The sequence below is a fragment of the Aethalodelphis obliquidens genome, unplaced genomic scaffold (assembly GCF_003676395.1).
Source record: "Aethalodelphis obliquidens isolate GAN/ISIS:26980383/991018 unplaced genomic scaffold, ASM367639v1 scaffold8, whole genome shotgun sequence".
NCBI classification, from domain to species: domain Eukaryota; kingdom Metazoa; phylum Chordata; class Mammalia; order Artiodactyla; family Delphinidae; genus Aethalodelphis; species Aethalodelphis obliquidens.
In genome coordinates, this window is record NW_020837952.1 from 58,400,354 (window position 1) to 58,424,172 (window position 23,819).

The window sequence follows — 23,819 nt, forward strand, 5'->3', positions numbered from 1 at the left end:
GAATATTACTCAACCTTAAAAAGGAAATTCTGACACATGCTACAACATGGATGAACCTTAAGGACATTATGCTAAGTGAAATTAGCCAGTCACAAGACGACAAATACTGTCTGACTCCACTTACATGAGTAGTCAAAATCATAAAGACAGAAAATAGAATAGTAGTTGCCAGGGGCAGGGGAGGATCTCAGGAGAGGAATGAGGAGCTGGTGTTTAAGGGAGAATTTCAGCTCCTACAAGATGAAAAAGCTCTGGAAGTGGATGGTGGTGATGGCTGTACAGCAATGTGAACGTATTTAATACCACTGAACTGTACACTTAAACATAGTTAAGATGATAAATTTTGTGTGTATAATTTCTTTTTTTCTAATGCATAGTTGATCTAAGAAGTAAATTTCACCCGTAAGTGTAACTTCCAAGGCAAAGGCTCCCCTGTTCCCTATGAACAGACCTTACTATGTTGGAGCTGACCATGCTTAATACACAGTGAGGCACTTTAGGCCCAGAAGGTACCGAGTTCCTCTGCCAGGTGCTTCCAATACACTGATGCTCACATTCTCTCAGCTGCAGAGACTGCAGTTCAGTGAGTCCTGGGAACAACTGTCCCAAGGTCATAGCTGGTGAGCCGTAAAGCAGAGGTAAATCCTCGTTTCCTTGTGCCAAATTCCATGAGGCCTCTTAGCATAATCTTTTGAGAAATGACAGCTCTAAAGTAGGAATAACAAATGTTTATTCAGAAATGGGTAACACAGTCTCCTCCATCCCTTAATGCCTCTTCCTCTCCTTTTGAACAAAAGAGACACAGATGGGGAATGCAGGGGAGTGGGAGGTGAAGGACACAAGGATTGGCCTACCACCTTCTGTTTCCCACGATACCATCCTGTAGAACAGGGGGGCAAACAGGCTTTGCCCTGCAATGTACCATATGGCCAACCAGAGGACAGGGCCCAGATGGCCAGGCAGCTGCAGGTGGGCTCACTGAAACCCTGTGATAAGCAGAGCAGCCTGGCATGGTACTGGAGGGGAGACAGGAGGATAAAGCCATGCAGTCGGGATACGTACCGTCCCTCCCGAAAGCAGAGTCCACGCAGTGATCTGTCTCCAGTACCTGCGAAACCAGGTCCTAGTGTCTTATGGACATTCTCTGGGGCCAAGGAGGGGAAAGTGTAGGAGGCGTGTCTCCCAGCTGCTGAAGAGAACTAAGTTTGCACCCATTCAAAGAGGGAGAAGGGAACGAAAGCAGCCTTCTTTAAAGTACTAGAAAGTGGAGCAGCAACAGGCAGATTCCTCGGGTTTCCCAGGCCTGGGCAACCTCAGACCTGGAGGACTGAGCTCGGTTCAAACCCTGGGTCCCCCCTGCTTGACAGATTTAACTCTGTGGAAACATGAGTTTCCAGGTTTTTCTTCACTGGACTGGCCCCAAGTAGGTCATGAGAGATCCTTAGTGTCTCAGGTCCCGTTTATACTTTCTAGGCTTGTGCCTTCCATACCACCTGCTACTGATCTGTAGCCCTCCCAGAATCCCGCTCCCCAAAACATGCCAGCTCTGCTAGGCTGGCTTCCCTTTACAGTCCCAACAAACCGGCAGGAAACTGAGAATGCATGTCACTGGAGCAATGCTGTGCTGGTATATTCTGGGGCTGCCCCAGGTTCTACAGTTTTGCCCCAAATGCCTGGAACCATACTGAGGGAACAACTCACCAGCTTGCCTGGAAAGGCTGCTTTGCTCTTTCACCTTCCTCCCCACCACCCATCGCTCCCCTACCCCGACTGCCAAGGCAGGAAAATACCCTCCCGTCAGGGTGGGTCCCTCACAACAGTGGAGCAGTGTCCCCTGGTGGCTGCTGGATATATGCTGCCTCTCAGCATCCCTAACTATTGTCCTGTTCCTGTACCTAAGGCCAGAAGAAAAAATCTAGCAGTAAGTCAACAACTCCTATTCAAATAACCCCCCAGACCCACAGAGTCACAGAACGGGAGGCAGACCCTTTGAAACACCCAACTAGCAGAGAGCTGGCATTTGCACCAAAACCAGGGTGTGACAATGCTGTACTGCATGAGAAATGGCAGGCTAATGATGAAAGCCCCTCCCAGCAGTGACACCCAGAAGGCCAAGAGAGCTGGGGTGGGGCACTCGGCACAACGCAAGGGAAGAGGGGAGTGTGAACTCAAGAATTTACTCTAGGTTGACAGAGACAGTACAGGTCCCCCAAACCAAGAGCCAGCGGTGCACTCTTCCTAGCGAAGCAAGTCTCACCCTGCCCTTGCCACAGGATCCTCTCCAGACCACACTGGTCTGGAGCCAACTGCGGTGAGAGGACAAGGGGCCTGTGACCTGATCCCCACCTAGGCCACCTCCACTGACCAGGAGAGTGAGCGGCAGAGATCTTGAGCTGACCTGGTTCCTATTAGGATGGCAGGGGCTTCCATTCCCCACTTCGAAAAGTTTAAAAAAGAGAAAGGGGAGTCAAACCCTCACCCCTGAAGAAAGAGCAGTGTCCTTCAAACAGCCCCTGGTCTGCATTCCATTGGGCCTCAAGAAGGCCACCCAGAGAATTCAGGGCACCATTTCCAGATAGAAAAAAACAATTTAGGGCTGAGTTTAGGGGGAGACACTCTGAGCAACACAAGCTTACCTTGGTGATGAGGTGGAGAGAGAAGAGACATACTACAGGAAATGTTAACATACAGAAGAGCACAGGGTAGAACACAACACAGAAAGGCGGGTACCATCCAGTGAGGAAGCTCTCTACCCCCGGCGACCCTTCCCACGCTCAGGGGCCTCCAGTCCAATGGCCCATAGGTCACAAGCTTTGTTTTGGGAAACAGAGCCACCCTCCTCTGCCCCCGCTTCTGGCTGTCTCGCTCCCCAGCTCAAAGTTTGATTTTGAATTCTGTGGGCTGTGTGGTCACAGAGGCCCCTGAGGACTTGAAAAGTGCCTTCAGGATGGTGTCAGGGTCCACTTCGGCAGGAGGGTTGGATGAGGCGGCAGAATTCACCCTGCGAGGCAGCTCACTCTCCTTTTTCACTGAGGGGCTGTCGCTCAGCCGTCTGTAGAGAGCAGAGAAAAGTCAAAGTCCTTGTGGGTTTCCCTTACGTAGAGAGCGGTCCCACTGTTAGCTGAGGATCTCTCAAAAGCTGAGCACCAAACATAATGCTTTCCGTACCCTTTTACTCCATTTCTTATAGCAAACCTATCATTTTTTAAATTTGCTGATGAGACAATTGAGATGCAGTCTGCTATGATCTGGGGTTTTAAGTTTAGGAAAACTTAAAGTTTTAAGTTTAAAGTTTAGGAAACACTGCATGTCCCTCAGGGATGGTCAAACACACTTCTGAGAAGTCTTATAGATTTAACTGGGTTTAGCCCAGTGGTTCCCAAACTCACTAGGTCATAAAACGCACATTTTTCAGAATACAACTTAATCCTGGAACACGGTTTAAGAAACTTATGTAAGTCACACGACGCAATATCCAGGGTTCAAAGTGCCATCTTTCGGTATTTCAAAGTCTATTTCAGGCCTGCCCCACACTACCCCTCCCACCTTGGCAAGGCTAACATTCTCCCTGGGTCTGTGTATCCTTGTCTACAAAAGGACTTCCTTCTGAATGTCAGTCTAGACATTTTCTGCATCTCAGGCTTCAAAAAGTCCTCAGTCCTGGACCAGGCAATGTATGCCTGGGTATGTAACAAAACAAGGGGTAGCACCCAGCACTGCCCCCCAGAGTCAATCATGAGGAGGCAGGGTTTTCCGCTCACCCAGACAACGCATACACAGTTATGCAAAGAGGGACACAACTGGCCTGCTCGCCACTTTCTTCTCAGGTGTTTCTAAATTATAAGGCTGGGAACGAGGTCTTAATGTTAGCCCCTGTGGGGTCAATCCCCTGCAGAAATGATGTGACAAGCTACTTTGTACAAATTTAAGCTTCCTGATTGGCTGCCAACTATCAGAGCAGAGGAAATGGAATGGAGCTGTGATACAGGCAGTTTACCCCTCAGAACAGAGAGATGATCATGCAGAGTAGGCAAGCAGAAAAGCTCCACTTGGTCCCCAGCACCCCACCTTTGGAACTTACAGCAGGATGGGCTGGTCTGAGGTGATAACATTCCCATTCATGTGGAGGTTGCATTTCATTGGTTGCCCTGAAAAACCAAAAAAGAAAAGGCTCTGCCATGGGACTTCAGCTCCTCACACAAAAGGACATGGACTGCCATTTTCGTTACCAGGAGTCAAAGCGTACACCACTGGCAGCTCTGGCTGCACAGCTAGGGATGGGGCTGTCAGGTTTTGGCAAAGCCAGAGACTAAGAAAACCCCAGGGTTATGAGGTCCATGAAACCTTGCCAATGATGGCACCAAGAAGCCAGGTGGCAACAGAACTGGCTTCATGCAGGAGGATCAGAGTCAAAGTAAGGGAAAAAGTGGACTCAGCATGAAGCAATCCAAACTTGTTTGTGAAACAAGTAGTAAGGGAAAATGCTTACGGTATAAAATTAAGTGAAAAAAAGATTCAAAGTCTATGTTCAGATGTCTACTTTGTCCATGAAGGATTAACCTTACAAGGACTGGATTCCCACTTTATATAGCATGTGATAAGTGTAACAGTAACAGCACAAAAAAACGGGAAGAGGGAATAGAGCCCTATAGGAGTAATATTTCTAAATCTCACTGCAACTGCGTTAATACTAACCTGAAATAGATTCTGATAACCTACAATGTATACTGTAAACCCTTGAGCAACCATTAAGAAAGTGACTCAAAAAATATAGTGGAAAAAAATCATTAAAAGAACTAAAATGCTGCACTAGATTTTCATATAATGCAAAAGAAAGCCACATAAAGTGTGAACGGATTAAATAATCCAATAAAAAAGCAGAGGCTGAGATAACCAACAAGGATCTACTGTATAGCACTATACTCAATATTTTGTAATGACCTATATGGGAAAAGAATCTGAAAAAGAATGTGTGTGTGTGTGTATCTATCTCTGAATCACTGTGCTGTACATCTGAAACTAACATTGTAATTCAACTATACTTCAATTAAAAACATAACATCTCTGCTTGCTCTTAGTACACAGGTGGCCCCGGAGGGTTTAATGCACCAGGAGGTCAAACCACCCATCTCAGAGGAAGGCCTGCTGTGAGCAGTGAGGAGCAGCAAGGTGAGGTGGCTGCTTTCTCCCTGACTTACCATCCAGACACCGGTTGTTATACTTCTTATATGCAGTGATGGCATCGTCCTTCTTCACGAAGACCACCTCTGCTACCCCAGGATGGACCAGCCGAGCTCGCTTCAGGGCTCCACAAACACAAAAAAGCTCCTGTGAAGAACAAGAGGAGTTAGTTAGGGTTGAGGGAGAATTTTGGGCAGTCATCCTTCCAGCCTGCCATTCACACACTCCAGACAGGGCTCTGGGTTGACTGATGGCCGCACTCTGACTGAACATGCCCAGCAGCCAAGATTTCAGGGAGGCTCCATTTTAGGTGGTCCTGGGACATCCACAGGCCTCAACCTGGGACCAGATGAGGGGAAGAGCTATTCTGGCAGTGAGAACTGAGTCTGGGCTTACAAGCCTTGGAGTCCCTGTGACTCCAAGTCACCCCCAAAGTCCTCCTGCCTCAGTGCCCACTTCCTCAACAAGGGTAATAGTTATGGAATATGGAATTTCTGTCAAGAGTGTCTGTAATGAGAATGGAGACATATAGGCTCATCAAAGACAGTGGCTAATATATCATCTGGAAATCAGTTAGAAACACAAATTCTGGAGTTCTATATAGGGTGACCAATCATCCTGGTTTGGCTAGATTGAGGGGTTTCAACTGAAATCATTTTCAAGGCAGTGCTTTGTACACCTGTGTCATCATCATTTATTCCAACTCCAATCCCTCCTCATTTCACAGACTGAGGCCAGAGAGGGAACCCAATATGGATACAGACTGCAAAGGCCAACTAGCACCCAAGCCATTTCTTCACCTGCAACTGCCTTCACAAGTTGGTTATAGGGACAAAAAGAAGATTTACGAAAAGGTCGTTGAAATGATTTGTTTCTAATGATAAAAGGGAAAATGCTACATATCAAAACCAAGATACGGAACTGAATACTAAGTGTGATTCTAACTCTATTAGTTTTTCTTTTAACATTACCTATTTGGGTAGAAAAGAGGTGAGGATGACTATTATTGGCAGTTCACTATGATTATTGGCAGTTTACTATGAGTAGTAATCATTACAGGTAATTCGTTTTTCATTCCTCTGTAATTTCAAAGATCCTGCATACAAAATGCCTGCCACACAGTAAGTATATAAATAATAATAGCTATAATTAACTCAATAAATAAAAGCTATTATTACTTTTATAATCAGGAAAAAAATTACTTTCTTTCTAATTTGTCAAGTCTTATACAAAGTAGGCAACAATTTCTATTCTCATGTGCACTGTTCACAAAGTGATCACCCAGCACTCACATTTCACAATTAAAACCATTAACAAACGTGGCGGCCAGTGTGGGCTGTTATAGAACCTGGGACTCAGCTGCAGGGAGAGGCTGGAGTCCAGCTGCATTCATTCTGTGATCTAACAGTTGAGTAAAAAGGACACCTGGGTTCTTTAACAGTCTTATTGGTGCCTGAATGAAAATGAGGTTGAAAAGTCCTGGCTGAAAGACAAATACCGTATGCTAACACATATATATGGAATTTAAGGAAAAAAAAATGTCATGAAGAACCTAGGGGTAAGACAGGAATAAAGACACAGACCTACTAGAGAATGGACTTGAGGATATGGGGAGGGGGGAAGGGTAAGCTGTGACAAAGCGAGAGAGAGGCATGGACATATATACACTACCAAACGTAAGGTAGATAGCTAGCGGGAAGCAGCCGCATAGCACAGGGAGATCAGCTTGGTGCTTTGTGACCGCCTGGAGGGGTGGGATAGGGAGGGTGCGAGAGAGGGAGACACAAGAGGGAAGAGATATGGGAACATATGTATATGTATAACTGATTCACTTTGTTATAAAGCAGAAACTAACACACCATTGTAAAGCAATTATACTCCAATATAGATGTAAAAAAAAAAAAAGAAAAGAAAAGTCCTGGCTAAGTCTGGGCCACCCTTCACTAGGTACCTGAATTGGGTTTTGCCCATGACTGCCAAGGGTGGGACAGGATAGACCAGAAGCGCAATCCAGAGGGGCCAACCACTAGGTAATACCAGTCCATTTCATCCCTTTTACTTTGGAGCTATCATGAAAACCCCTAAAGGAGGAAGAAATTCCAAAGACTGAGGAAAATATGAACCACTGGATTTTGTCCAGTGGGACTAAATGATCCCATTCTAGCACAATTCCATGGCCCTGAGATTTAGGTTGGGCACCTGGCTCTGTTTTTGTTGTTTTAGTTTTTTTTGGGGGGGGGCCCATACTGCATGGCTTACAGGATCTTAGTTCCCCGACCAGGGATTGAACCCAGACCCCGGCAGTGAAAGTGCCGAGTCCTAACCACCGGACCACCAGGGAATTCCCCTGGCTCTGGTTTAGAAGCTGTGAGGAAAAGGGTTCACATACCTGGCCTGACTGCTCTCCTTTGGAAGGTCTGCTTCCAAGGCTGGCCCTTGGCTGGCATCTGGGAACTTAAGATTCTGGGAGGGCTCCCATAACCCTAACTGGTAAGAGTGGCGCACTGAGCCTAAATTGTTTGTGCCGACAATGCAGTTTATGCTAAACACTTGCTTTCCTTCTGAGTCTGGAATTTTGGTGTTAGGCAGAGGGTGCCTACATGACTCGTCCCTGATAAAAACCCTGGGCACTGAGTCTCTAATGAGCTTCCCTGGTTTCACACATGTCATTACAACCAACTGCTGGGGGAATAAAGTGTATCCTATGTGGCTCCAATGGGAGAGGACTCCAGAAGTTTGAGTGTGCTTTCCTCCAGCCTTTGCCCCACGAATATTTTCCCTCTGTTGATTTTGCTTTGTTCCTGTAATGAATCTTAGCCCTGATTCAACTCTATGCTAAGTCCTGTGAGTCCTCTTAGAGAATCAGCTAACCGGGGGGTGCTCTTGGGGACCCTTGAAACAGAAGTGGCTTGAGATTTGAAATTCTGGCAGGCCACAGTACTCACAACAATGTCCTCCTCGGTGACTCGAGGGTGCAGATTATTCACGGTCATCTTGGTGCCTTCCAAAGGGCTGAGGACAGGCTGCCACAGACAAAAGAACGTTACCGGAAGTCAGTGAACAGCAGAGCTCACTTCAGGCAAACGACCAGGAAGGCCCAGAGGAAACCCCCATGGACAGCCTGTCACAATTGGGCCCCTCTAATCATGCCCCCATCACCCTATGCCAGGGAATGGAACCTCTCATCATCTCCCAAATACGCCAGGCCCTTTCGGGCCAAGCCTCTGCCTGGAAGGCCATTCACGTTTCACGACCCGCCTGGCTCAGATGGCGCTTTCTCTTTAAAGCCTTCCCGTATCTGTTCAGTTGAATTAGATGCTCTTTCCTCAGTGCTCCTGGCAGCCCTCTGTTGTATCACCAGGCACAGTGCTCTGTCTGCAGCTCTGTTTTCCCTATTTGCCTGTGAGCTCTCTGAGGGCAGGGGCCACTGGATCTTGGTTTGCTCATTTGTAAAACAGGGGTGGCAACGCCCACCTCAAAGGCACTATGAGGACCCAACCGGATGCACACAGCACACTGCCCACCCAGCACAGGCTAACTCTCAACTAGTGTGGTCACTTCCTCTCCTTCACCTTCACCTCACCTCAGCAGGCGGCAGCTCTTTGGGGGGATCCTCCTTGTTCACTAACGTCCGGGACATGTTGGTCAAGGCTTTTGTTCGAACAGAGGAGGGGAGAGCAGGAGCTGTGTATGCATCATTCTGAACCACTTTGGTGAGAGGAAGGGCCTTGGACATGGAAAGCTTGGAACTGCTCACCCCAGCCTAAACAAAGAGGAAGAGAGGAATCTGAAAAGCTAGGGACCCAGACACCCCAGGGGGCTGACAACCCCCAGTATCTCAAGGCCTCCCACCTCCCAGTTCCATTATCGATCTAAAGCCAGAAAGGTGCCAGCTGCCAGGGAAGGGGCAGGAGGAGAGAAAAACGGCCTGCACGTATGTTCACAGAAGCCACTTTCCAGTGTGGGAAGCCCTTTCCAAGAAGCTTCCACGCAGTCCTGAACAGGAGCCACAGGCTCACCCATACCGTTTAGACTTTATAAAAACCCTACAATTTGGAGTTAAGAGGCCAAAAGCTCGGGGTCAGGTTCACTCCTAGATACGCTTCTATCACGGTGGGCTGGCTGGGAATAGGAACTCACTCTTAAGAAGGCCTGGACTCCCAGCTTTTTGGTCCCTGTTCTGCACAGAGGAACAATGTGTAGCCCTGCCTCCTCAGCTCCCAGACTGTCAGGGACATGCTGGCAGAGTCAGTATGTGCAAACCAGCAGAAACAGCTCCATCCCTCACTCCCCTGTTACCCCTAAGTGCGGATGTGATCCCTTGGAAATATAAACCAGTGAACTCCCTGGTTTTAATGTGTCTGAGGAAAAAAAAATGCATGAGGCAGAAGTGGCAGGTGGTCTTGTCGTAGGAAAAAGGAGGAATGCAGCAGTCAGACAGGCAGATGATGGGACAGGGTCAATTCACCAGCTTCTGCCAATCCAGGTGAATCTAGATTCATGCTGGATCCCACATTTCTCAAGCTGTTTTCTGAGTCTCAAGAGCCAGTGAGTGTAGTGGTTAAACACATAGCCTGGGAGCCAGACTGCTTAGGCTTAAATCCTTGATCCACTACTTACAAGCTGAGCAGATTTATTTCACCTCTCTGTGCCTAATTCCTCATCCGTAAAATAGGGGTAATAATAGTACCCATCTCACAGGGTGGGAAGGAAAGGAAGTCTTAAATAAGTTAATATAAACACAGGGTTTTTTCCAGTTAGGGTTAGCCACTAACTGAGTTAGGAAAGGCCCAGCCCCTTTGTAACAAACTGGCATCATTCAGCTTCACACATCACATTAAGAGCTTCAACGGTAACCAGGAAATTAGTCCACATATTCAGTGCAGTGACCAAAACTGAGTCTTTGGGTCTCTGAAGACCAAACAAAGGCACTTAGCTTGGGCACCCACTTGCCTCCCTATGTGTAATCTGGCCGCATGCACTGAGCTGAGCATGATGTTCAGAGGTCCCTGATATTCTGAGGAACTACTTTCTTTCCTTCTCTGCATCAGCATCCTAGTCCATCGAGCTTTCCCTGCACGCAGGCTGCACCTGGTGGAGCCTTCAGGCAAGGCTCAGTTTATTCTTGCTAACACACTGCCAAGGGAATCCAGACTCAAGAATGGAGCCAGAGCTGCTGACCATGGAAGGAAGGGGACCAGGCAGAATGTCCTGCCACAAAGGAAATAAAATGTGATTCTGTCCTGTGGGATCACTCATATTTCCCCTGCAGTGACTCAGACACAGCAATTGGGAGCTGCAGCTCTGCACTTCACTATCTGTGGGATCTTGAACAAGTCAGTGGATGCGCTGTTGGTCTCAGCATTTATAAAAGCCAGGGGTTGGACTAGTTCCGGTTTTGATAATCTCATGACCCAAATGAAGAAATATTTCTGAATTGAAAGGCCCTACTCTCCACCACCTCTCCCATGAACCTGATCAGACACACCCAGAGTGTAGGAAGAAGGTAAGATGTCATACCACGTGGTGGAGAAAGCTGCCTGAGGCTGCAAATTTCATCTGTTTACTAGGAATGGGAGCTATAACATCATCATCTTCATCCAGGTCATATAAATTCTGAAAATAAAGAAATATAAGCTAACGTGGTATGCAGGCTCTCAACAGACATTTGGAGTAAGGACAACAGGGAGATGAGGGCTGGAGTAAGTGAGGTGGGGGGAGAAGTGGGTGCAGGGGGAGTGCCTGGGGAAACTGGTCTGGGAGACTGGGGCTCAAGTCCTGGCAGGCTGCCTCCCTGCCCCCAAGGGCGCAATGAAAGTGCTGCAATTCCAGTTACATCAGAAGTACCTTTCTACAAGTGGGTACCTTGTAGTTACCTATCAAGGGCCCCTAAAATGTCTGTTTATATCCTTTGGCTTACAAAGTCTGTGCCAGGCACTCTGGCCTATAGAAATAAACCCAAACTCTAGAAAAAGCTTTTTTCCTCCAAGATGTTCATAGAAGGATTTCTAACAGTGGAAATTACAGGAAAATGGTTGAAATAAACTCGAATGTCAACTCAATGGATCAAGCAGTTATTAAAATGTTTACAGTAAATGTGAAACAGAAAAACGCTTGAGTTATAAAGTGAAAACAAACAACATGAAACTGGATAATAACATAATCACAACTACAACTACGCATTAAATAAATAATAATCACACACACACACACACGCACAACACAGGAAGGAACCAGGGCAGAATTTCAACAGGGGCTGGCTGTAGAGAGCCAGAGTGTGAGGACTTTTTTATCCCCTTCCTTAACCTTTCTCTGTTTTGCAAAATTTCTGTATAAGCACATACTACTTTTATAAAAAAAATAAAAATAAAAAAATTTCAATTTGCCTCTCTCTCCCTATGCATTTAAGAAATTTCTTTTTAAAACTCATACACTGCAAAAAGTGTCAAATGTAATTAACCCCTCCTCCAACTCTTCAAATTGGAACCTTGGGCCAGGCCTCAGTTAATCCACTTGGAAGGCCACATCAAAACACACAAGTGTGGGGGACTTCGCTGGTGGTCCAGTGGGTAAGACTCCGTACTCCCAATGCAGGGGGCCTGGGTTTGATCCCTGGTCGGAAAGCTGGATCCTGCATGCGTGCCGCAACTAAGAAGTCTGCGTGCCGCAACTAAGAGTCTGCACATCGCAACTAAGAAGTCCGCATGCTGCAACTAAGACCCAGCACAGGCAAAATAAATAAATATTAAAAAATTTAAACAAACAAACAAAACCACACACGTGTGTATACACACACACACAGTCCACCTGTTTGGCCTGGTGGTTATTGACGACGTTGATCTTCATTCCAGCAGGATGGGCATGAGTTGGTGCCATGGCCTTCTGCTGTGGAACCTAGAAATACCCAGTGGTCACAATTCATCCCACAGGGCCTGCATGTGTTCTCTATATGAGTAGAGGATCACTTAACTTAAAATATGGTGGGCACTCAGTTTTGGTCTGTGGTAAAAGGCCCTACAAGACCGCCTTATGCCCAAAGCAGGAAAGCGACAGGAAGACTCATCATCCCAGAGATCATGTGACAATGCATTTGCAGGGCTCAATGAACCTGGCTTAATAAATGTTCACTGCTGCTGCTGTTCCTTTTACCAAAGATGCTGAGAAGATTAAATGATATTGTTTCCATTCCCTTTGGGGCAGCGGCTGTGCAGGTGGCCAAGACCCTGCACTAAGAGGCAGGTCTGATTGGGCTTCTATCCTGGTCCTCCCTCCCACTGACCGGTTGTGTAACTGTGCACAATTACTCACATCTCTGAGACTTAGATTCTTCTTTTATAAAACTGGGTAATAATCCATGGTTGCAGTGAGGAATACATGTTAAGTACCTGCTACATAGCACGCGCTCAATCAATGTTTTGTCCTTTCCTCTCACTTCCCTCTACTACCATCTCACTTAGAAAATCACTTAATTTCTCTGGACTACACCCCACCCTTTTCTTTTACAGAAAAGTGAGATGATATCTTGCCTACCTCATATGGTTACTACACAAATAGCTGGGGGAACTGTCACTTTGCCTAAACACTCCTGGTCCTTGGCCTGAAACTACAGCTGTTACTGGTTTCCAGGAATCTGTGACAGGAGCCACAACCTACCTGGATGGTTTTAGTGAGCTTCAGAGCAGGGGTCACTGTCCCGATGGGTGGGCTCATGAAGGCAGCAGGGGAATTCCGCTTCAAGCTGATCTTCTCCCGGGCATCAGCCACCTGGTGGGGCTTCTGGGGCACCGTGCTCTGCTGCTTGCGGGAATTCAGCATCTCTCTGGCATCTTGCACTTTCCCTTTGATCCGGAACCTGGCATCTTTCTGCAAAAGCTTTTCCCGGGCATCCTTGACTCCCAGCTTGAGCCGGGCATCTGAGAGGCCAATCTTCTGCCGAGCATCAAATCTCTGCTGGAAGGTGGCTGTGCGTGCTGGCTGGCCGAGAAGGCTCTGTTGGATCCCAACACGAGATCGGACACCTCCAACTCCTGGTCTGGCATTGAGCCTGCAAATAAAAACTGCAACATTAAGAGGATCTGGATATCAACAGCAGGCTGTGGAAGTAGAGCCATGGTAATACCGGAAACAAAGAAAGTCCTGGAGAAACCAGAAAGCTGCTCCCTGTCAGAGGAAACAATGAATAGAGACTTCCGTAGTTTTATGACTTTTAACTCTGCACTGTAAACAACGTTAGGAGGGAGGGCCTGCTGGTTTCTATCACTAGGTAAGACTGTTTTTGCTCCCAGACCAGGTGTTTTTAGACAGTATGATAGACACCGCCAAACAATACCACAAAAAATAAGAATATTTCCCAGATATCAAAACCCCACACACCTGAAGAGCAACTTCAGTTTCCAAAGTGCTTCCACATCCTTGCTCTCAATCAGCACTCTCAGCACCCTGTGAAGCAGGCATTATTATGCCCATTTTACAGTAGAAGAAACAGGCTTAGAGAGCTTGAGTGATTAACGAAGGGTGCCCAGCTGGCCTCTGGCAGCCTCCTGCCTCCAGGGCAGGCAGATATCCCCACTGGGCTGGGACCAAGAAAGCCAACACATGGGTCTGGCTTGGAGCCAGAGGACTAACAGACTAAGATATAAAGACTTGGTAGACAGAAAAATAATCACTCTGAACTGTTTCTATTCACAATACTCTGACTCCAAATGTGTACGTTTTTTCCTCACGCCAACTAATTCTCTAAGTCTCTAGACACCAACTGGGTGTCTGACAGCTCAATTCTGACACTAACTACCTAGAGCTGGCATAGACTCCACAGGTTAAAGGCTCAGTCCCACAAGACTGCCCTCAAGTCAGAGGTCAATTCCAAGTCCTGGGCCTCCTGTTCATCTGATCGACGGGCTATAAATGGAGGGTTCACACGACCCCCCCTCCTCAAGTTACATAATTTGCTAGAATACCTTATAGGACTGAGGAAAACAGTTTACTTATTATTACCAGTTTATTACAAAGGATACAATTCAAGAACAGCCAAAGAGAAGATATGTGTAAGGCAAAGTACAGAGAAAGGGTATGGCAACACCACCCTCCTGGCACATGGATGTGTTCACCAACCCAAAGTTTCTCCAAACTCAATTGTATAGGGGTTTCTATGGAGGTTCCATTACCATAATTGATCAAATCACTGGCTACTGATGATAAGCTCAATCTCTAGCCCCTCTTTTCTCCCTGGAGGTCCAGGGTAGGGAGTGGGGTGGAGCTGCAAGTTCCAACCGGCTAATCATGCCTAGGTCTTTCTGGTGACCAGCCCCTGTCCTGAAGCTCCCTAGGGGCCTACCAAGAGCTGCCTCATTAGAACAAAAGATGCTCCTATCACCCTTATCACTCAGGAAATTCCAAGGGTTTTAGAAACTGTGTGCCAGGACAAAGACCAAATATATACTTATCACAGTCTGCAACAACAACAATGTCAATCCAGAAACTGTTAAAACTGGAAAGGAACGAAACTCCATAAAACAAGTCCCATTCTCTTCTGGGGCTCCTTCGTTGGCTCTTCTAATGGCTTGCGAGGAAACAGAAGACGCTTCTAGTCCAATCCTGGAAGTCCTCTCTGGGATCTGTGGGCTTCTGCCCACCCCACCATAAGGCTTCCAGCCACACAAACAGTCCTGTGGCAGGTGCCCTGCCTAGGGACACCAACTCCTATGCCTCCTCTTTGGGAAACCCTCTCTGATTCTTCCAGGACAGCCCTCCTTTGTGTCTATTATCCTTTGTGTTCTTCCTTTCGCTCCCTACCCTGGACTGGGAGGGAAGTGGCGGATGGGGCTCATTCCTGATTCACTGCCCCGTGCTTTGTAAGTGTTGCTGAGCCCTGACTCAGTATCAGAAACATCTAAGGAGCTTCTTAAAAATATAGATAGCTCTAAAAAAAGGAAAGAAAACTAACAAACAAAAAAATACAGCTCTCTAAACCCCACCCCAGAGCTACTGAGTCCAAAATCTGGGTGAAGGCCTGGGCATATGCATTTTTCACTCGACAGGTGATCCTGGAGAACAGCAGTGTTGAAAATCTCTGACCTGGAGTTAGATGGTAAAACTAGTGAATAAACAAGTTCCTATACCATGTCCCACATCACTGCACAGGCCTCCCAGGAGGCATCCTTCATAGTGGGCAAGCCACTGGGTTCTCCTACTGCCTCTTTCTTCCTCAGCCAGCTGGAGTGAGACTGTCCACCAGCTCCTCTGCTAATAGCAGGAGTGCAACCAAAGGTGAGTCTTCCTGGCACCAGTAAAAGAAAACCTGGACCTTCATCTTGTTATTCTAAGCATAGTGGAAAAACACCTGCTGCCACTACTATGCCAGAGCCAGACCTAAGGCAGTGATGCATAACGTCATTTTTCTTTGAAAAATGGCAAATTAGGATTTAAGTACTTTCCAGTGGGTTTATACAAAAAACAGGTGGAAGGGACTTCCCTGGTGGTCCAGTGGTTAAGACTCCGCACTCCCAATGCAGGGGGTCTGGGTTCGATCCCTGGTCAGGGAACTAGATCTCACATGCCACAACTAAAAAAAAGATCCTGCAGGCCACAACTAAAGAAAGATCTCACACGCATCAACGAAGATCCCACATACCACAACTAGGACCTGGAGCAACCAAATAAATAAATATTTAAAAACAACAACAACAAAAACAAAACAGGTGGAAGAGAGAGTGGAAGGGGTCATTTACAGAATCAATCAGATTAGGTTTAAGGTGGGTAGGTGGGACTGCTTGTCCATCCCTGCTCTATTTTCTCATGTAGAGACTCTGGGAGACTGAGGGGACTTCCCTGGTGGCACAGTGGTTAAGAATCTGCCTGCCAATGCAAGGGACACTGATTCAATCCCTAGTCCGGGAAGATCCCACATGCCGTGAAGCAACTAAGCCCGTGCGACACAACTACTGAGCCTGCGCTCTAGAGCCCATGAGCCACAACTACTGAAGCTGCGAGCCTAGAACCTGTGCTCCGTAACAAGAGAAGCCACCGCAAAGAGAAGCATGCACACTGCAACGAAGAGTAGCCCCTGCTCGCCGCAAGTAGAGAAAGCCCACGTGCAGCAACAAAGACCCAATGCAGCCATAAATAAATAAATAAATTTATATATGTTAAAAAAAAAACCCAAAACTGAAATTGAGTTATTTGTAGTGAGGTGGATGGACCTAGAGTCTGTCATACAGAGTGAAGTAAACCAGAAAGAGAAAAACAAATACCGTATGCTAACACATATATATGGAATCCAAAAAAAAAATGGTTCTGAAGAACCTAGAGGCAGGGCAGGAATAAAGATGCAGACATAGAGAATGGACTTGAGGACACGGGGAGGGGGAAGGGTAAGCTGGGACAAAGTGAGAGAGGGGCATGGACATATTTACACTACCAAATGTAAAACAGATAGCTAGTGGGGAGGCAGCCGCAAAGCACAGGGAGATCAGCTCGGTGATTTGTGACCACCTACAGGGGTGGGAGAGGGAGGGTGCAAGGGAGACGCAAGAGAGAGGGGATATGGGGATATATGTATATGTATAGCTTTGTTGTACAGCAGAAACAGAACACTGTAAAGCAATAATACTCCAATAAAGATGTTAAAAACAAAACAAAGTCTGTGGGGCCGTGGGAGGGCTTAGAGGTAGCCCAGGGTTTCTGGAAAGAGTAGTGTCAAAAGGCACCCTAGGCAGACCAAATGTGGAGAGCGGCCCCTACAGCCCACAGCTTGTAGTGTCTTTGCTCTCGCAGAGGGGGAGGGGGAGCTGAGGAGGCGTTTAAGTTCTCCCCATTTCCCCACCCTCAAGAGCATTCCTTCACTTCTCCCATATAACTTCCACAGCTGAAGGCTCTCTCCTTGGAGCCCTCAAAGCACTGAATAAAGCTTCTATTAAAGCACTTACCACGCAGCATCACAATGATTTGTTTACAAGCCTGCATCATCCACAGGATTAAGAGCTTCCCAGGGGGTACATACTACAGCTCCTCCCCTATGTCAACAGTGCCCCAGGGGAATGACAAAGGCTCAGAGAGCTATGTCAGGGATCTTACAGGGCTACTAACTTACATTCTCCTTTTAGGCTCACAATCTCTGAGATCACCTGCCATCACTTCCATTTTACAGAGGAGAAACCAAATCAAAGAGCTAGTGGCATGGCTGGGACTGGACCCCAGACTCCAGACCCTTTCCATTATAACAGATTCCAAGCTTCTCTCTTTCCTACTCCAAGCCCCAGGGGAGGTAAGACGGGAGAAGGGGTGGCTGCCCTGGAAGGGCTTCTCCTAGAGAAAACTGCCCCTGCAAAGCCAGTCCTCCACCCAGCCCTCACCAACTGGTCCAGTGCCCCGCTAGGATCCTGGCCACCAATCGCTCTCCCAGCTGAGAGAGGGGCACCCACACAGCCATGGCACAGGGCCACTCTGGCCCTTACTCCAAAAGTGGGACCCACAAGGATCTTGCCGAGCTGCAGGAGCTTCAGGAAAGGTCTCCCGGAAGAGAAAGCAGCTAGTCTCTTTGTAATGAGTGGACATTACAAAGGGAACCAGGCTGCATACACATTGACAGTGGAATACTTCATTGATGACCAGGTCCACCACACAGTGGAGGTCAGCCACATCCTAACCCAAACCTGAGCCTGGCCTCCTGAATGAAGATTTCCTATCTTCATCTGTCTTCTCCAAATCCCACCTCCTCCCATCACCAGGGTACCCCTACCAAAGGTTCCTGATATTTATAACTACAGGAGGTGGGATGATCTTATCGTGTGATACGCCATGATTTTACAATACCATAAAATTGGGCAAATCTAGACCCAATGGCATAATTATGCTTTCAAAAAGTCAAGTTACCCAATTTCACCAGTCATTCAAGCAATTAAACATTATTGCCAAGAAAAAAAAGAAAAAGCTACTGAAAGCAACTATTTTGAATAATTAAAGGAACAACGAGATTCTTTTTTAAATGGATGTAGGATTATCAGCTTATCTCTCTTTTTTTAAAAAACAATTATTTTATTTGTTTTTGGCTGCGTTGGGTCCTTGTCGCTGCGCAGGCTTTCTCTAGTTGCAGGGCGTGGGCTTCAGTAGTTGTGGCACGTGGGCTCAGTCGTCGTGGCTCACGGGCTCTAGAGCGCAGGCTCAGTCGTTGTGGTGCACGGGCTTAGTTGCTCCGCGGCATGTGGCATCTTCCCAGACCAGGGCTTGAACCCGTGTTCCCTGCATTGGCAGGTGGATTCTTAACCACTGCGCCACCAAGGAAGTCCCAATGATGAGATTCTTGAAAACAAAATTCATATCCTTGAACAGACAATGAAGAAAGGGGCAGATTCGAAAGTTTTCTGGTTCATTCCAATTGGGTCTGAACAGTAAACCTTTGCAGAAGGAAGGGCGGGGGAGATTAGGCTTCTGAAACCTTAATTTATTCATATTCCTCAACAATTTCCCTTCTCTGATAATTTGTAATGGCTGTTTGAAGTGTTGCATTGAGAATTCACAGAAGTCTCTGGTTGATAAGCAATGTCTGCCATGGCCACACAAGGGGCAACTGGCTACCACGGTTTATGAAAGATTTTACAAAGAAGGCACTCTCAACTAACAGTTTTGAGCACTTACTACAGATCCATAAACTCTGACCCACCTCCTTTAACCCTCACAACTCTGAGAATTAGGTTATTATCCACCTTTTATAGATGAGGAAACTGAGATTCAAGGAGAGTAACTATCCCAAATAACAGAGCTATAATGGTGAAAGCTGGATTTGAACTTCACTATACCTAGTTAAAATACCAATAAATCAAGCGTGGGTCAAAAATAAACAACAGGACTCAAGGAGTTAAGGAAGGGTGAATACTGTCCCCAAGCTAAGGAAAAAATTAGGACTCCAGTCACATCCAGGGATATAGCATACCCTCTAGTGACGAGAGGGTGAGCACACACACTGAGGCTGGCGGACAGGGTGCTCACCAGAGACCCACACACCATACTGCTTGTCTAGCAAGGAAGACCACCAAGATGTCCCGTGCTGGTATTTTTATCTATTTGAACAGCACAAAAAGGTACATTTTGGGGAGGGAGGTGATACAGCTGTGGACGCAAGAGCACGAGTAAGCTACTTTCCCTCAATTCCATGTATTCAGTTCCCTGGTTACACCAGTTCTTTCAACTCCTTTCATAAGCAGCTTTAGGGGGTTTCAGTGTTCAGGCTTTTTATAATCATTGCTCCTCTCCCTGCATGAAAAGACAGCCATTCATCCCAGCAAGCAGCAGTACTGCTTATATGGCAGGCATTAGTCATCAGGAATTTTTCAAATAAACACTCCTGCTAGAAGCAGGTCTCTAAAACATAGAACCAGTTATGTTACCCTCCTGCTCCAAGAACTGCTAAGAGTTCTCTAACAAAGCCCAACCCCTCAGTGGAACCACTAGTCTGGCCCCCACTGCCTGCAGCCTCACCTCCCACGGCAGACTATCTGATGTTCCCGAAACACATTCTGCACTTCTGGCCTCAGTAAATGTTCGGGATGGGGAGAGAGGGAGGTTTTGAGCAAGACTCTTAACTGCCTGGCCCCATCACACCTTAAACAGTGCAACTGTACACTGCTTCCAGACGCTCCCCAGGCACGCCACCAGGTCCTAGGAAGAGTGGTGTGGGCGAGAGGGCAAACGCCCTCTGGAGCCTGTGCCCCTCCCCCAGCCCCCTGCTGGAGCCTGGCATCCACATGACCAGGGAGAGTCTGTCTGAGGCTAGGAATGCCTCACCCTCTTGGATCTACCTGTGGAGAGCAGAGTGGCAGCTGGCTCTGGACAGATGTCCAGTCCAAAGGATTCGGGCCCACAAGGGGGACCCTGGACTATTCTAAAGTGGATTTTAATCCATGGGGGTCTCTGGGTTAGAACGTGTGTGTTGAGGTCATCTTAGGGAGGAAACACAGTTTAGTTCTAACAATTACTGAGGGTCAATTCTGAACTATGTGCTTTAGAGACACAAGGAAAAACAAGACATGATCCCCTTACCCTCCAAGAGAGTCTTGTGCAGATGTTTCATTTTAAATTATAATTCTTCCCTTCTAAGCTAATGTAGCAACTCATCTACCTCCTCCTTGTTTTAGATCTAATTTCCTTTACCTTATTTTAATAAGGAAACCAGCAGTGAGTACCAGGACCAGAGCCCTGGCCTGAACTCAAAAGTTCCCTAACCTCCTCTCCCCATGGCTCCAAGGACTCTCACATATGCATCTGGCCCAGAGCTGCTCACCTCCAGCACACTCAAGGCCCAACTTCCCTACTAAGGCTGCCGTGTCACCTTCATCTAACGACATGGAGGGAGTGACAGATAGCTATCCCGTGAGGGGTGAACTGAGCAAACCAAAGACGGGGTGACTTGACTAACCAAATCAGTGATACTCTCACATCTAAAGGAAGAAATCGACAAGAGGGGCAGGCTCACGCCACGGCTGGTGCCCAGTGCTGCCCTGGAAGGACTCATCTATGGGTCTTGAACAACTGGAGCCACTAGAGATGTGCTGTGTGTGGGGAAGGAGAGCACCTCACCATGGCCTGGATAAAGTACCATGAAATCATTCCCCCCTTTCTCTAATTTCATATTAATCAAGGAACCTTTTGATGATTAACTGGGGGCCAGGTAATAACGATGATGATGACACCTTTCTTGACTCACACAATCCGATGAACACAAAACAGAATGGCTGCTCTGAAGAACAAGCAAATTCCATGACCTGTGAAAAGGGGTTATTCACACTTCCACGGGCTCAGTCCTTTGCTATTTCCACTAAGAAGAGGAAAGAAGTTTTCTGAGATGGTCATAGGTTCTTTCTTCCTAAATTATTAAGCACAAAGTTCTTCCTGGGACATCCATGCTACATTAAACCAAAGTTTCCAGTAAGGTGATTTCTTCTAGAAAGCATGTAAAATACCCATTTGTTTACTGTAGGAACTGACGTTTGTTCACTGAAATTTGTTCAGACCTTTCAGTCCTTGCTGGGGACTCCCTCCCCACCCCATCTAGTTTTTCCCTTTGCTGGCTGTGCAAGCAAACTAAAAATGGAGATTCCAGCAGGTTTAACCCAAACACAGCATGCAGTCCAGTTTCTTCTACACTGTCTCTTGGCCTGCACTTCCCCCAATCCAATCTTCACATAAAAGCAAAGCAATATTCTCACACTGAAGACTGGATGTTACTTCTGTACTTAAAAGCCTTCCTTAACGATGATGATAACTAACATCTATTGGGCACTCAGTACCCATCAGATGCTTTCTGATGTACTTTAGATACATTGATTGACTAAGTCCTGACAACACCTAATGAAGTGAATATTATCCATGTTTTATAGATAAGGGAAGAGAGGCATGAAGTGGTTAAGTAATTTTCATAAGATCATATGGAAAGTGGGAGAAGCAGGGATTGAAACTTGGCAGTCTGACTCTAGGACCCCAATGCTTAGCTATTATGTCCCCTGGGGGAAGGGATTTGGGCTTCTACTCTTTATTTATTTATTTTTTTTTGCAGTACGCGGGCCTCTCATTGTTGTGGCCTCTCCCTTTGCAGAGCACAGGCTCCGGACGCACAGGCTCAGCAGCCATGGCTCACGGGCCCAGCCGCTCCACGGCATGTGGGACCTTCCCGGACTGGGGCACGAACCCGTGTCCCCTGCATCGGCAGGCGGACTCTCAACCACTGCGCCACCAGGGAAGCCCTGGGCTTCTACTCTTTTAAAGTCATTTGCTAAACCCTTACTATCTGGTACAAACTTTAAAATATACATTCTTACATTCTCATTTAATTCTCTCAACCACCTACCAGGAACCATTATTACAAATGAGGAAACTGCCCAGCTCAGAAGTCACCTGGCCAGGGAGGCACAGACCCAACAATGGGCCTTGCCAAGCGACCAGGTCTGCCTGGCGGCACAGTCTCTGCTCTTCCCAGGGGTCCACATATCCTCCCTTCCCTGCATGCCCACCCAATGCCCAACACAAGACTGCACACATCAACACCAAAAAAAGTACAGACGGCCTGCAGTCAGGAACTGAGGGAAGTGACTGCAGGAAGCGCAGGTCCTGGGAAGCTGGCCCATTCGGCAACTGTCGAGCAAACCTGTGAAACCTGGATGGGCTTAGAAGTGGCCCAAGGACCCAGCACCAATTCCACACCAGTTACTAGAGGGAAGACCTAGGAGAGAACCACTCACACGTAATGGTAGAGTAAATTAATGCTGGGTGCCTGTCATGAACCAGAAGCCAGGTGAAGTGCTGGCTGGTGAATTCCGTGGTGGCGGGCGCAGTGGCTATGTGTGCAGAGGTGAGGGTGGGGGGATACCTTTCAGAGAGTAGAAGAATCCGTTTTCTAGCCACAGGCACGCAGGCAGTGTTAATAAATTCACGTCTGCTGAATGAATGACTATCTGAGAAAACTACACCTACCTTTACAGCCCGGCTGTTTACAGGACATGTGAACTAATTTAACGCGTGCTGGAAAACTACTGGCCTAAGTTCCCACTCTTTCATACAGGTGAACTGGAGCGCACAAAGGCTGGAAATGACTAACAACATTTGAAGGTCCAGAGGAAGTCCGGAGCACCTAACTGCGAACCATCCCCGCGACTCCTCACCCAGATACAGAACAGTCTTCTCTGCGAACCATCGAGAAACAGCCGGCCTCCAGCCCCGTCCCACCTGTTTCTCTGCCCAAGCCTGAGGCCAACTCAGCCAGCTCATAAAGTGCACTCGGCACCGATCTCAGCTCTCCGTGGCTTCGGGCAACTCACTCCGCCTCCAGCTCCTCATCTGGAAAATGGGGAAAACATTAAGAGCGGGCCAGCAGGGCTGCGAAAAGAGCAAAGACCGCCTGGGCAGCAAAGCGCTTAGAGAACCTGAAATGCCGCACAAAAGGAGTCGAGTGTTAGAGAACAAGCAGGCGCAAGATTTGGAAATTAAAGGTCTGGGTGTGGATCTCGGCTTCGGCACTAACAGACCGGCAGAGTCTGAGCAAATCACTTGCCCGCGCAACTCCAGTCGTCCTAACTCTGAGGCCGCGCTGAGACCGTGGGGCAGCGTCCGGCTCCTCAGACGAGGGGCTTTGCCGGAGAGACCCTCTGGGCCGCGGACAGCGCGTCCCCTCCACAACCGCAGCTCCGCCCCCCGCGGGGCGCCCCTCGGGCCGCTCCCACAAGCCCCGCAGTCCGGCCCCTCCGCCGTCAGCGGTCCGACCGGCCTCTCCCCGGCCCGCCGGAGCGACGGCGCCTGCAGCCAGTGGGCAGCCGGGCGGCCGGGCCCGCGGCGGCGGCGGCGGCCGGGCCAATGGGGAGCGCGGCTGTGGCAGGGGGCGGGAGCAGACGGCCCTCCGCGTCGCGCCCAGACCGTTCCCTCCTCCGCCCCGAGCCCCGCTAAGACTCGGGCCGTACACCCCGAAAGGAGAAAAGGCCGCTCACCGCCCCTTCGCCGCAGCCCCTCGCTTCCGGATGAGCTCGTCCAGGGAGATGTCCGCCATCTTGCACCGCCGCGCGAGCCGCGAGCAGCTAATCGTCCCTCAGCCCTGGAGCCCGCCCCTTCGGCCGCTACGGAGCAACTAGCGGCTTCCGGCGTTCGGCTGACGAAGTCTC

The 23,819-nt window shown here is 48.0% G+C and overlaps 1 protein-coding gene across 3 annotated transcripts; it reads right to left on the reverse strand.

Moving 5' to 3' along the window:
• Nucleotides 1-713: 713 nt before the first annotated feature.
• POLDIP3 (DNA polymerase delta interacting protein 3) lies at nt 714-23,796 on the reverse strand. 3 transcript variants are annotated; one of them, XM_027107868.1, is made up of 9 exons: nt 23,649-23,796; nt 12,835-13,225; nt 11,989-12,075; nt 10,702-10,797; nt 8,765-8,944; nt 8,127-8,204; nt 5,199-5,328; nt 4,082-4,148; nt 714-3,052 (listed from the first exon to the last, which is right to left on the reverse strand). In XM_027107868.1, the coding sequence occupies exons 1-9, from the start codon at nt 23,705-23,707 to the stop codon at nt 2,875-2,877; spliced, it is 1,266 nt and encodes a 421-aa protein (XP_026963669.1). In that variant the 5' UTR covers nt 23,708-23,796; the 3' UTR covers nt 714-2,874. The 3 variants fall into 3 exon arrangements, with proteins under 3 accessions (XP_026963669.1, XP_026963670.1, XP_026963671.1); XM_027107869.1 differs by lacking the exon at nt 11,989-12,075 and having other exon boundaries at nt 23,649-23,781; XM_027107870.1 differs by lacking the exon at nt 4,082-4,148 and having other exon boundaries at nt 23,649-23,781.
• Between the last annotated feature and the right edge of the window lie 23 nt (nt 23,797-23,819).

Bases quoted from the DNA above. Each gene is read 5' to 3' on its own strand.
- POLDIP3 (XM_027107868.1), bottom strand. From the start codon at position 23,707: ATGGCGGACATCTCCCTGGACGAGCTCATCCGGAAGCGAGGGGCTGCG. The intron at 10,798-11,988 runs GTGGACTGTGTG...CTTTATTTTCAG, and splicing joins ATAACCACCAGGCCAAACAG to AATTTATATGACCTGGATGA. The intron at 3,053-4,081 runs GTAAGTTCCAAA...TGCTCTCTACAG, and splicing joins TCAGACCAGCCCATCCTGCT to ACGGCTGAGCGACAGCCCCT.